Source organism: Pimephales promelas, chromosome 2 (assembly GCF_988280905.1).
Source record: "Pimephales promelas chromosome 2, fPimPro1.hap1.1, whole genome shotgun sequence".
NCBI classification, from domain to species: Eukaryota; Metazoa; Chordata; class Actinopteri; order Cypriniformes; family Leuciscidae; genus Pimephales; species Pimephales promelas.
In genome coordinates this window covers 15433371-15446485 of record NC_142770.1, presented here as the reverse complement: position 1 = coordinate 15446485, position 13115 = coordinate 15433371, and the positions used below count along the sequence as shown (strand labels likewise).

The following is a 13115-nucleotide window of genomic DNA, read 5'->3' as shown; positions in this document are numbered from 1 at the left end:
ACAAAATATGTCCATTTACTAGAGCAAGTTTGATTTAGTTCACCCCGAAATGTTAATTAATACATTAATTAACAAGCACTTACTAACGTGTAGTTAAGATGGTATTTTCATGGAGGGATTCATATGACTCAAGTCGTAGTTAAGGTTAGTTCCTCATTAGTATACGTCTTAACCACTGAAATATATAATGACATGTCATATCCATATCATTCTATATAGATCAGTGGAATTGACTCATCATTAGTTCATAGTAAACTAATTATTAATTCAGGTGTTAGTACATGATGATTCATGTACTATTATTTAAAGTGTTACCATGTTCTGTAACAATATCTCCAAAGATAATTTTGTTGTTTTAGCATTATTTTATATGATACGGGGGGGAAAAAAATCACCTTTTTGAACATAAAAAACAAATGATCAGCATGATTTCACTGTGGATATTGGCTGAAGAATGACGTGATGACAGGCCAGGGTAACCTAACCTCTACTGGTGATTATGTTCAAATAAGTTGACAGAAGTCTTGTCTTGTGTACAATTTGATATTCCTTTAAAGACATTGGTTAATAATTAAATTAAGAATTAGTACTTGGTCAGCAAGAAAATGCTATAAAAGGTCCGTTTCTCTGAGTAGCTCTTCACAAACCATCAGCCATGAGAGCTGTTGTGCTTGCCCTGACTGTAGCCCTTGTGGGTAAGTGAAAATGGATTTATATATTTTTCCATCTCTCTCTTTTTAGCTCTGTAGAAGAACTTGTTTGGAAAATTATGAACCTCTTGAAAACCACATTTTTGAAAACCAAAATGGGTAACACTTTACGGTAAGGGTACATGAATTATCATGAATTCATGTATAAATTCATTCATGAATTATGCATTAATATCTAATGAATCATCAGGAACCAACACGAGTTCAACGTTTTTCATTCATGACTTCATGGATGAACAACGCCTTAATTAAAACATTAACTAATATGAGTACATCATCATGAATTATGATTTATTACACATGATCATGATGTTTTCTTTGTTCAAAGTTATGCCACTTTTAAGAGCACATTGTTCATCAGTGTTTCAAAGGACCTAGTCACCACTTTAGTTGAGGGGCCACACACATGATGAAGTCATTAATATATTAATGCTTAGTTAATGATGACTATTGGACAGACACCATAATAGACCAATCACAGCTCATAGCGCACACATTCTGTAAATCAAATACAGAAGTCATCATTAACTAAGCATTATCTATCAATGACTTTATCGTGTGTGGCCCCTTAACTAAAGTGGTGACTTGGTCCTTTGAAACACTGATGAACAATGTGCTCTTAAAAGTGGCATAACTTTGAGCAAAAAAAAAAAAACATCATGATCATGCGTAATAAATCATAATTCATGATGATGTACTCATGATTCATGATGATGTACATGTTAATGTTTTAATTAAGGTGTTGTTCATCCATGAAGTCATGAATAAAAAACGTTGAACTCGTGTTGGTTCCTGATGATTCATAAGATATTAATGCATGAATTAATGCATAATTCATGAATGAATTTATACATTCATGATAATTCATGTACCCTTACCGTAAAGTGTTACCCCAAAATGATTTCATTAACAATTTTTTCTGTTTCTTTCAGCGGCTCAACAGATCAACCTTGGTAAGTAATATGATATAGCAAATTAGTTTTAAGGTTAATTTATACTACATTATTGCTTAAAAATAATGACCCTAACAATTGACTGAGATCAAAAATACTGTACACATTTCAGTTCCTGAGTTTGCCCCTGATAAGACCTATGTGTACAAGTATGAGGCTCTGCTCTTGGGTGGTCTTCCTCAAGAAGGTCTGGCCAGAGCAGGAATAAAAGTCAGCAGCAAGGTTCACCTCAGTGCCGTGACAGAGAACACCTTCCTGATGAAGGTAATGACTATTGAGAACTGTAAATACAGTAGGTGTTCCACACTGACAGGAAACTAAAGTGTTAACAAGCTCTAGCTGCAATAGCAACAATTCCCTCATTTAAAGTAAATATGTTTCCTTACAGCTCATTGATCCTCTACTCCACGAGTATGCTGGCATTTGGCCCAAGGATCCATTTGTTCCTGCCACTAAGCTCACCTCAGCTCTGGCTGCTCAGCTTCAGATTCCCATCAAGTTTGAGTATGCTAATGGTGTGGTTGGAAAGGTATTCGCCCCTGCAGGAGTCTCCCCTACAGTACTGAATCTGCACAGAGGAATCCTCAACATCCTTCAGCTCAACCTCAAGAAGACCCAGAACATCTATGAGCTGCAAGAGGTAAGAAAGTGATCCTAGTACACTTGATCCATTTTGAGTTCTGCAATCTAATTCTTTGACTTGTCCTTCAAGGCTGGAGTTCAGGGAGTGTGCAGGACCCACTACATCATCAATGAGGATACAAAGGCCAACCACATTATTGTCACCAAGTCTAAGGATCTGAACCAGTGTCAGGAGAGAATCATGAAGGATGTTGGTTTGGCATACACTGAGAGGTGTGCCGAATGCACAGAGGTAATGAAAAAGACTAGAAAGAATTGAAATATTTACTCAATATAATGAAAATGCCAAGAGTAAAGTGGTCACATACCTTTCTCCCGACAGAGGGTCAAGAGTCTGATTGAAACTGCATCTTACAACTACATCATGAAACCATCTGCCGCCGGTGTACTGATCGCTGAAGCCACAGTTGAGGAAGTGCATCAGTTTTCACCCTTCAATGAGATCCATGGTGCTGCCCAGATGGAAGCAAAGTAAGATTGATCCTTTGTGAGATTTTTCTTAAAATATTAAGTAACAATATTAATAATAATCATTTTTTCCCAGACAAACTTTGGCTTTTGTTGAGATGGAGAAGACGCCCATTGTTCCAATCAAAGCTGATTACTTGGCCCGTGGCTCCTTGCAGTACGAGTTATCAACTGAAATTCTTCAGACCCCCATTCAACTCATGAAGATCAGTGATGCACGTGCTCAGGTATAATTCATTACTTAACATCTTTAAAAGTCTCCAAGTCAAAGCCTTTGATCCATGAAGACGGCATCTGAGTGTTGCCCTTACTCTTTCTAGATTACTGAGGTCTTAAAGCACCTTGTTGAAAACAATGTGGCCATGGTCCATGATGATGCTCCACTTAAGTTTGTTGAGCTCATCCAGCTCCTGCGTGCTGCCACCTTGGAGAATACTGAGGCTATCTGGGCTCAGTTCAAAGACAAACCAGTTTACAGGTACAATATTTGAGCAATAAGTTAATATAAATAAAGTTCAATGGCAATTTTTTTATTATGAATATATTTTAAACACTGAATCTGTTAGGCGATGGCTTCTGGATGCTCTTCCTGCTGTTGGCACACCAGTCATTGTAAAATTCATCAAGGAGAAGTTCCTGGCTGGTGATCTTACCATTCCTGAGTTCATTCAGGCTCTTGTGGTTGCTCTGCAAATGGTCACTGCTGATTTGGAGACCATCCAGTTGACAGCTGTGGGTACATCTTACTAACCTCAAAGTGCTGTTCTTTAAATCTTACCTAAGTGAAATGAATAATTTCTGTATGTTGCTGAACAGAGTTTGGCTATGCACGAGAAAATCGCCACAATCCCAGCTCTGCGTGAAGTCGTCATGCTTGGATATGGCTCCATGATTGCCAAACACTGCGTTGCAGTTCCCACTTGCCCCGCCGAGCTCCTCAGGGTAAACACCTCAAGACATCCATACATTTCTGTCATGGACATAACATAATATTTTATATTTGTCTAACTGTATGTGCCTCAAACTCCTCAGCCCATCCATGATATTGCTGCAGATGCCATTTCCAAGAATGACATTCCTGAAATCACTTTGGCTCTGAAAGTTCTGGGAAATGCTGGTCACCCTGCTAGTCTTAAAACCATCATGAAGCTCCTACCTGGACTGAGAACTGCAGCTACTTCTCTGCCTCTTAAAGTCCAGGTTGATGCCATCTTGGCTCTGAGGAACATTGCCAAGAAAGAGCACAAACTGGTCAGTGTCAGACACTGTAGGAATCAATTACTGTAAAGATTACAAACATTTTCATTCAAGAATATACTAACCTTGTTTTCTGCCCCAGGTTCAGCCAGTGGCCCTGCAACTTGTATTGGACAGGGCTCTCCACCCTGAACTGCGTATGGTTGCTTGTATTGTGTTGTTCGAGGCCAAGCCCTCAGTGGCTCTCGTCTCCAATCTTGCTGGTGCTTTGAAGACTGAGACGAACATGCATGTTGCAAGCTTTGCCTATTCCCACATCAAGTCCTTGACCAGAATCACTGCACCCGATATGGCACCTGTGTAAGATTAACAAATATTTGTTTTCATATATTTTAATTTAACAGACAGAACTGAGCACAAGCCAGAGGTAATTGTGGTATTTCCATTTCAGTGCGGGTGCAGCTAATGTTGCCATCAAGCTCATGAGTCGCAAACTGGACAGGCTTAGTTTCCGTTTCAGCAGAGCCATTCAGCTGGACTTCTATCACAGTGAGTCTTGCCACTTTTTGAGTGAGAGAGAGAGAGCTAAAAAATAGTTTCTTAAAATGTGTAAAGAATTCTCCTGACACATTAAATGTATTCTTACCTCTGTCCCTGTGCAGCTCCTCTTATGATTGGAGCTGCTGGTAGTGCCTACATGATCAATGACGCCGCCACCATCCTGCCCAGAGCTGTTGTAGCTAAAGCACGTGCTTACCTGGCTGGAGCTGCTGCTGATGTTCTTGAGGTTTGACAACCAATACTTAAAAAAAAGATTCATGGTTTTAAAATATTTCCAGGCTTTAATCAATTGATCCTTTCAAACAGATCGGTGTGAGAACTGAAGGAATCCAGGAGGCTCTTCTGAAATCTCCTGCTGCAGATGAAAGTGTTGACCGTATCACAAAGATCAAGCGCACCCTGAGAGCTGTAAGTTTTCATGTCCAGTGTACAGTATAATTGTGTACTTTTAAGTAATATTATAAACATGATATAGGCAAAATGTATATAACTTCTCTGTTTTAACACCTCAAGCTCACAAACTGGAAGGACTTACCAACCAATCAGCCATTGGCTTCAGCCTATGTCAAATTACTTGGACAAGAAGTGGCTTATATCAACATTGACAAGACCATCATTGAAGAAGCAATACCGGTACTGTGCTGTACTTTATATCTTCTCTCTCATTAAAACATTTGTTTGTGATCTGTCTAAAAATTTGTTCTCACAATTAGAATAAATTTTCTCATAAACATTATCCTCAGATTGCCTCTGGACCCAAACCACGTGAACTGTTGAAGCGTGCCCTTAAAGCTTTGCAGGAAGGAGTTGCCTTCCAGTATGCCAAACCCCTGCTTGCATCTGAAGTGCGTCGTATCTTGCCAACAGCAGTTGGTTTGCCCATGGAGCTCAGTTTGTACACTGCTGCTGTTGCTGCTGCAAGTGTCAATGGTGTGTTTTTTTTTTCTTAGAATGTTTTGATCTTTCCTTGGATAAGAGGGAGTCACGTCAAAGTTTGATGTTCCTCTGTTCATCCTTCTAGTTAAGGCCACCATTACACCTCCTCTCCCTGAGGAGATTGAGACTATGACTCTTGAACAGCTCAAGAAGACTGATGTTCAACTCCAAGCTGAAGCTAGACCAAGGTAGACTTTTGAAGCTACATTCATGAAGATGAGATATAATATACTCGACAACAGTTTTACAAACAATCTCTCTTATTCTTATTTCAGTGTTGCTCTCCAGACCTTTGCTGTGATGGGAGTGAACACTGCCTTGATCCAAGCTGCTGTTATGGCAAGAGGAAAGATCCGTACTATTGCCCCAGGAAAAATGGTTGCAAGAGCAGACATTCTCAAGGGCAACTACAAGGTGGAGGCTCTGCCTGTTAATCTTCCTGAACACATTGCTGATGTCAGGTAATGGAATATTAGTCAGACCAGTGTAGCAAACATACTGAAACAATGCTTAAACAATTCAAAAGGTTTCTGAAAGTGAGATTCATCTTTTTTTGTTTCAACAGCTTTGAGACTCTTGCTGTGGTCAGAAACATTGAAGAGCCCAGCGCTGAGAGGATTGTTCCCTTAGTACCCGAGACTCGTGCTGATTATTTGGTAAATTTTGAACCCACATGATGGATGTGTTAGTATTATGAATATTCTTTTGCTTTAAGTTTTAAAACCGCAAGGCATAAAATATTTAATTATTCTTTTCAGTCCTCTGAAACACAAGATGAGAATTCTGTGAGAGCTGCTACACCATTTCAAAAGACTCTCTGTCTTGCTGTCCCATACATTGAAATCAAGGGGTGCGTTGAGGTGCACTCTCACAACGCTGCTTTTATCAGAAATTCTCCTCTCTTCTACATAATTGGACAGCACTCAGCTCGTGCTGCACTGTCAAGAGGTATTCATTCAGGAAAGATTACATTGATTAAAATCATAAATTTGCAGACAAAATTATAATTATCATCCTGGCTTTAGCTGAAGGTCCTGCAGTTGAAAGACTGGAGCTTGAAGTCCAAGTTGGTCCTAGAGCTGCTGAGAGACTCCTTAAGCAAATCAGCCTCATTGATGAGGAGACTCCAGAAGGAAAGGCCTTCCTGCTGAAACTGAGGGAAATCCTCGAGACTGAAGACAAAAATGCGCCTGTCTCTTCTGAAAGCAGCAGTAGCAGCCGCAGGAGCCGCAGCAGTAGCAGCAGCAGCAGCAGTTCAAGCTCCTCCATGTCCAGCTCTCGTATGAGTAAGGTGAGGATGTGAAAGCGTGTTGGCAGTAGCGGTTTTAGGCACGGGCGAACCGGGCAGTCGCCCGGGGCGGCATTTCTTCATGTCACACGGGGGGCGGCACGAGCAGTTAAAAAAATCCTCTGTGCCGCGAAGGTTTTCTATTTTTTATCATTTTGATTCAATTATTGGCAATGCTTGCTGAGAAGGAGGCGTGCACAGAACAGAAGCGATGTCAAGGGCGTCTCCAGTTCACGTATCGCGTCTTTTGTGCGCGCAAGGTCGTTATTTCAAATAGGCACACAGGAAGTGTGCTCATTATGCACTCAGGGGAAGTGCGCTCATAAACTTTTCAGCACATGCACCCAAACACTTGTGTTTTTTCTCGTCTCCGTAAATAAATCTTTTAGCAGAGCAGAGCTACAGCAAGTGTTAGTCGTTGTGGAGAGCGCAGTGCTAAAGCAGTTGTAAAGCAATGACAGCCAAGGGGAAATCGGACCGAATTTTACTATTAATAATAAAAGATTAGCTACTTTGTAATATAAATGTCAGGAATGTATCTTTATTAACTCATTCTTTTTATAGAGATGATTTAAATGCTGAAATATGAGGTTTATCTTTTTGTAAAACCTTTTTTGTGTTAACCTTTTTTAAGTTTAGTAGGTAACATAAAAGACACTCCTTTAAAAGAAATCTTTAATGTTATTAACTTGGTGAATTGATTTCTTTGTGTATTAGGCTTTTTGAACAATATTCTGTGTATGTGATCATTTTGGTCACTATATTCATGAAATGAAAATAATTTCCATAATGATCAACTAAAATCAACTTTAATTATGTGTTTTTACAGTAGCCTATAATATGCAAAGTACAATTTTCTATTTTCTAAATAATCTCTGATTCTGTCCTTTTCTCTAACATTTTAAGAGTGACATAGGGCTACAAAAGCTATTTTAGGTCTATAACAGTTTGGATAGTTGTTAATATGAGAGCTGTTCAAAATTATTTAAGAGATGGCCTAAATATTGTGTTACTACATAAGTATCTCTCTGACCCTTTCACTTAAAAACTCCATTTCGTGAAAAAGTATAGTTTAACAAGTCATAACTAAAAGTGTGCCATGCATATAATTCAAGGCAGTAACCAATGTGCTAATGGTTCCTCCCTTGAAAGTTAGATTAATCTAGCAAAATAACTTCGAAAGTGGTCTCGCCCTGGGTGTAGTTCAAAGTAGAACCACCACTGTGTGTTGGTTAGGTAGCCAATATTTGTGTTATAAATATGCATTTACACTCATTTTATATGGATTTTCAGACTGCAACCATCATAGAGCCCTTCAGGAAGTTCCACAAAGACCGGGTAACTATACCAATAATTATTTTTGTTAAATTTTTTCTTTTCTTTTTAGAAAATCAATTATCATGTCTGTAATGTCTTTTGCTTGCAGTTCATGGCACCCCATGGCACCTCAAAGGCAGTTAGCAGTGGAAGCACTGCATCTAGCTTTGAGGCTCTCCAGAAACAGGTGAATCAATTAGAGTAATTTGTTTTTTTTCATAATAACATAAAACCCCAAAGAATTTGCACTAAAATCAGAATGAATCGAATATTGTTTATGCTTTCAGGCTAAGTTCCTTGGAAGTGCTCTTCCACCTGTTTTTGCTGTCATTGCCCGTGCTGTGAGAGTTGACCACAAGCTGCTGGGTTACCAACTTGCTGCATACTTTGACAAGCCAACAGCAAGAGTGCAGCTCATCGTTTCCTCCATCGCTGAAAATGACAATCTGAAGATCTGTGCTGATGGTGCCCTGCTGAGCAAGCACAAAGTCACTGTAAGACTGGAACTATTGTCAGAAATTAATTTCTCAAGTGAAATAATTTATATCAATACCATCCTTTGAACACAAATGTCCTTCAGGCCAAGGTTGCTTGGGGTCAAGAATGCCAACAGTATGCAGTCACTGCTAAAGCTGAAGCCGGTGTCCTGGGCGAATTCCCTGCTGCACGTCTAGAGCTGGAATGGGAGAGGCTGCCAATAATTGTCACCACATACGCCAAAAAGTAATGTTCAGTAACACTAAATGACAAATGTATTGTAGAGTTTAGAAAAAGGCACTGGTTTAATCTGCTCTTCTTTGTGCATCCCTTCCCAATTAGGCTGTCTAAGTACATTCCTATGGCGGCTTTACAGGCGGGCTTTAGACTTGAAAGAGCGACGAACAGTGAGAAAGAGATTGAACTGACTGCAGCCTTGCCAACTCAGAGATCCTTGAATGTCATTGCTAGGATTCCAGAGGTGAAATAGTTTTCTGTTAAATTATGACTCTCACAGAGATATAAGAAAATACAACTAATTATTTTTCTTCCTCCTGCTCTAGATGACACTTTCAAGGATGGATATTCGTCTCCCTGTCGCTGTTCCCATCAATCCAGATGGAACTTTTTCCATTCATATCGATGAGGACATTCTCTCCTGGATCCAGAAACATATCAAGGAAGAATAAGAAATGAAGAATTACATTTAACATTTTCGTAAGTGAGCAGTGTGGAGTTGATTATGCGGAATTGATTGTTCTTTGACAATTTTATTTTATTTTACCACTGTTTTAATGCAAGTAACACTAATAAACACCCTGCAAGTTACTGATGTGTGGTCCTATAATAATACTCTTTTATGAAGTCTTGATTTTGTTTTGGGGTTGTACTAATATATTCTTTCATACTTGACTGTTCAAAAGACAATTTTCACATATTTTACATTATTACAGCACCTCTCTCCCTAGACTGACTAGAATGTGCCCTTTATTTCTTGTTTTGATGAAGCCTCTGCTTCCGAAATACAAAATGTTATGTGATTGGTTAGCTAGCCAAGTGTGTTGTGATTGTCATAAATACATTGGCCGTGTATGTCAACAGCGACGCCATATTTCTACAGGCAACTTTCCCTAACTCTCATAACTGAAAAAAAGGTGCCTGACTATTCTGAGGTTTTACAAACCGTTGTTTGATCCAAACCAGATCTTGTGGAATTACCTTCCACAGACAAGACAGTTGTTTTTAGTTGTATTTGTTCATTGTAAGATTATGTTGACAGCTAGGTGGCCACCAAAGTCAAACTATCAGCCTAATAGTTAGCGATAACGGTTATCATAACAGAATTTAGGTATGAAAATGAGACTTTGTAAGAGATAATATAACGTTTACATGATTTTTATGAAGTATGAGCATATATTTTAGTTTATATTATGGACTAAGGTAAATGGAAAGTGAGTCGTCAGTCTTCAATTTCTCATTAATGCAATTATCTAATCAACCAATAACATGGCAGATGCTTCAATGCATTTAGGGGTGTGGTCAAGACAATCTCCTAAACTCTAAACTGAGTGTCAGAATGGGAAACAAATGTGATTTAAGAAATTTTGTGTGTGGCAAGGTTGTTGGTGCCAGACAGGCCAGTCTGAGTATTTCACAATCTGCTCAGTTACTGGGATTTTCATAAACAAACATTTCTAGGGTTTACAAAGAATGGTGTGAAAAGGGAAAAACATCCAGTATGCGGCAGTCCTGTGGGCGAAAATGCCTTGTTGATGCTAGAGGTCAGAGGAGAATGGGCCGACTGATTCAAGCTGAGAGAAGAGCAACTTTGACTGAAATAACCACTCGTTACAACCGAGGTATGCAGCAAAGCATTTGTGAAGCCACAACACACATAACCTTGAGGCGGATGGGCTACAGCAGCAGAAGACCCCACCGGGTACCACTCATCTCCACTACAAATAGGAAAGAGGCTACAATTTTCAAGAGCTCAAAATTGGACAGTCGAAGGCTTGGAAAATGTTGCCTGGTTTGATGAGTCTCGATATCGTTTGAGACATTCAGATGGTAGAGTCAGAATTTGGCGTAAACAGAATGAGAACATGGATCCATCATGCCTTGTTACCACTGTGCAGGTGTTGCACCCCTGTTAAAAACAGAGAAATTGCTCTCACAGAAATCTATTTGAGGTCTGTGAAAGTTTTAAAGCAGTCTTTAAAGGTGCAATACCTAAGATTTAGATGCCGCTAGAGGGCGCTACATTCAAAACAACAACAATGGCTTTGCTTGATGACGACGTGGAGGAACGCGGAATGATGGGAACTGTTGTTTTCAACTCCACCGTGGATAAATCAGTCAGATGGGAATCGAAAATTAGTTGTCATGGATGAGGTAAAGTTCGATTTCTATAAACGTTGCGTTTAATGACATGCTTGTTTTTCATTAAACTGAAATAACCGCGCAAGAAAAGTCAGGTTTAAAAGTAAATTAGTTATCACAGATGTTACTGTACGAGTCACTGGACGAAGCTATGGTGGAGAGGGTTTGAAGGGGCAGGTCTCTTGCAAGGAGTTGACGTGGTTGGTCCTACTTGGTAACTTTATAAAAATAAAAAAATCAATTTAATCAGTTATCCCAACCTGCAAGAATTCATTTCCGGGAGGTATATTTCGATAACAAGATTGTGGGGGTGGGAGGGAAGGCTAACTTTCGCGTTCGCGAGGCACACTCGCAAAGTCTCTCCCTCTGTACAGTGCACGCGCAGCGCGCTGTATGTTATGCGCGCAGTATGTCTCGCTCTAACATTATATCCCGGGAGATTTGAACTAATTTGCGGGCATCAGGGAAACGCTATCAATATGCGGGAGACTCCCGGAACTTACGGGAGACTTGGGATGTCTGCAATGTACATTTGACACATCTTTTCATGTCGTGTAAGTATTCAACCACAGCTACATTTTCACAAAATTAACCCTTTCACACGTAAGTTTAAAATATTCTAACTGACCCCCCAGCGTGAGTTTTTCAAGGCGACCGTTATTTAGAACTTGCCACTTTAATGTTTCCATGGCGACGCGTCATTGCTTGTCACGTGACACAGCATAACCAGAACAGAGCGCGGAATGAATGATGATCTGCTTTTATGTCATTTTTCCTTTTTTATTAAAAATATTCAAAAATGTATTAGCTATATCATGAAACACTGATATTCCGATTGTCAAATATGTGCAAGTGTATGGGTTTTGTTGTTTAGACATCTTTATAACGATCGCGTTAGTTGAGCTGTATGCACAACGGGCGGCGCCATTTTAGTTTCGTTTTCAGTTCAGAGAATCGGATCTGTTGGATTTATAACGTCAATTCATCCACTTCTCACGAAATACATGATAGTAAGTGGCTGGTGAACTGGGAGAAGAATAGGATCAAATGTTAAGCTACTTACACAATGTGTATCTGATATGAATAAAATGTGTCGTCTTATTATAATTGAAAGGATTATTATTGCCGCTTCCATAGTATTTTACAAACTCAAAATCATTGTTTTGCTAGTACATATGTGTATTTAAATGTCTGAAACCTAAAATAAACATTATGTGGTTGAAAACTCTCAATAGTTGTGATATATGACAGCACTGAGTGCGTCTGTCTCTGGCTGAGCGCCAGCCAACGCGCGAGAGCAAGTTTGAATTTAGCAGTTGCTGACGTGTGCACTGAACGTTCTAATCACACCGGTGTGATCGTACGCTCCAGGGACCAGCCAAGACTGATCACACCGGTGTGATCGTACGCGTGAAAGGGTTAAGGTTAAGGGGGTCGCACACCGGACGAGAAGCTGCAGCGCCGCGTCGCACCACATAATTATTCGAACACATTATTATCTACAAGTGTACACATACCGGCGGCGCCATTCGGCGTCTGTCCGCGTCTGTTCAGGACCGTGTTCAATTCAAAACCCTGCTGCGCCACAGAGCGCCATTTACATAGTTTTATATAAAATTGCAATTATTTTTGCCTCAAACCGTTGCTAATGGATCCTGACTTTGCCCTATGCTGCAATATGCATTTAGTTTTGCAGTAATTTACAGAAATCAGCTGCTTGAATGACAATTACTGATTATTATTAGATTTTTCAGGTGAGATTCTCAATTCATTCTGTGAACGGATTCTCTGAGGTAAAGTTTTCAGAATGCAGACTCAGCAACGATTGTACTTAATTGTACAGTACAATAACATAGAACAGACATTATCTTCATTTTCTGTCATTAAACATAACAATATTGCTGGCCATGCACTGATGAGAAAGTGCGCGTCCGGTGTTCGATAACGTTACTGCGGAGTTGTCCTAATGTGGCGCGGCGCTTCTCGTCCGGTGTGCGACCCCCTTTACAGCCAACAGTTCACATTCCGAGAATAAATGAAAAGAATATATGTGCTCCATTCCATAACAAATGCGCGAAACAAGTTGTCGTTTGATAGACGCTAACGCACAACTACAACTACCGCATTTGTCCAGGACTACACGTAGTAAGAGCGGAAACCGAGGTAAGCGGATATGACGCGATTGAC

At 39.8% G+C, this 13115-nt stretch overlaps 1 protein-coding gene across 1 annotated transcript; it reads left to right on the top strand.

Annotated features, from left to right (window-relative positions):
• Positions 1-643: 643 nt before the first annotated feature.
• LOC120477206 (vitellogenin) lies at positions 644-9377 on the top strand. The gene is made up of 28 exons (XM_039668681.2): positions 644-695; positions 1643-1663; positions 1776-1927; positions 2052-2303; positions 2376-2537; positions 2628-2776; positions 2850-3000; positions 3094-3251; positions 3340-3505; positions 3590-3715; positions 3806-4024; positions 4113-4330; positions 4422-4519; positions 4633-4757; positions 4838-4939; positions 5045-5164; positions 5275-5461; positions 5553-5655; positions 5743-5928; positions 6033-6123; positions 6226-6415; positions 6493-6758; positions 8049-8093; positions 8182-8259; positions 8360-8566; positions 8653-8795; positions 8892-9030; positions 9113-9377. The coding sequence occupies exons 1-28, from the start codon at positions 656-658 to the stop codon at positions 9236-9238; spliced, it is 4020 nt and encodes a 1339-aa protein (XP_039524615.2). The 5' UTR covers positions 644-655; the 3' UTR covers positions 9239-9377.
• Positions 9378-13115: the final 3738 nt, after the last annotated feature.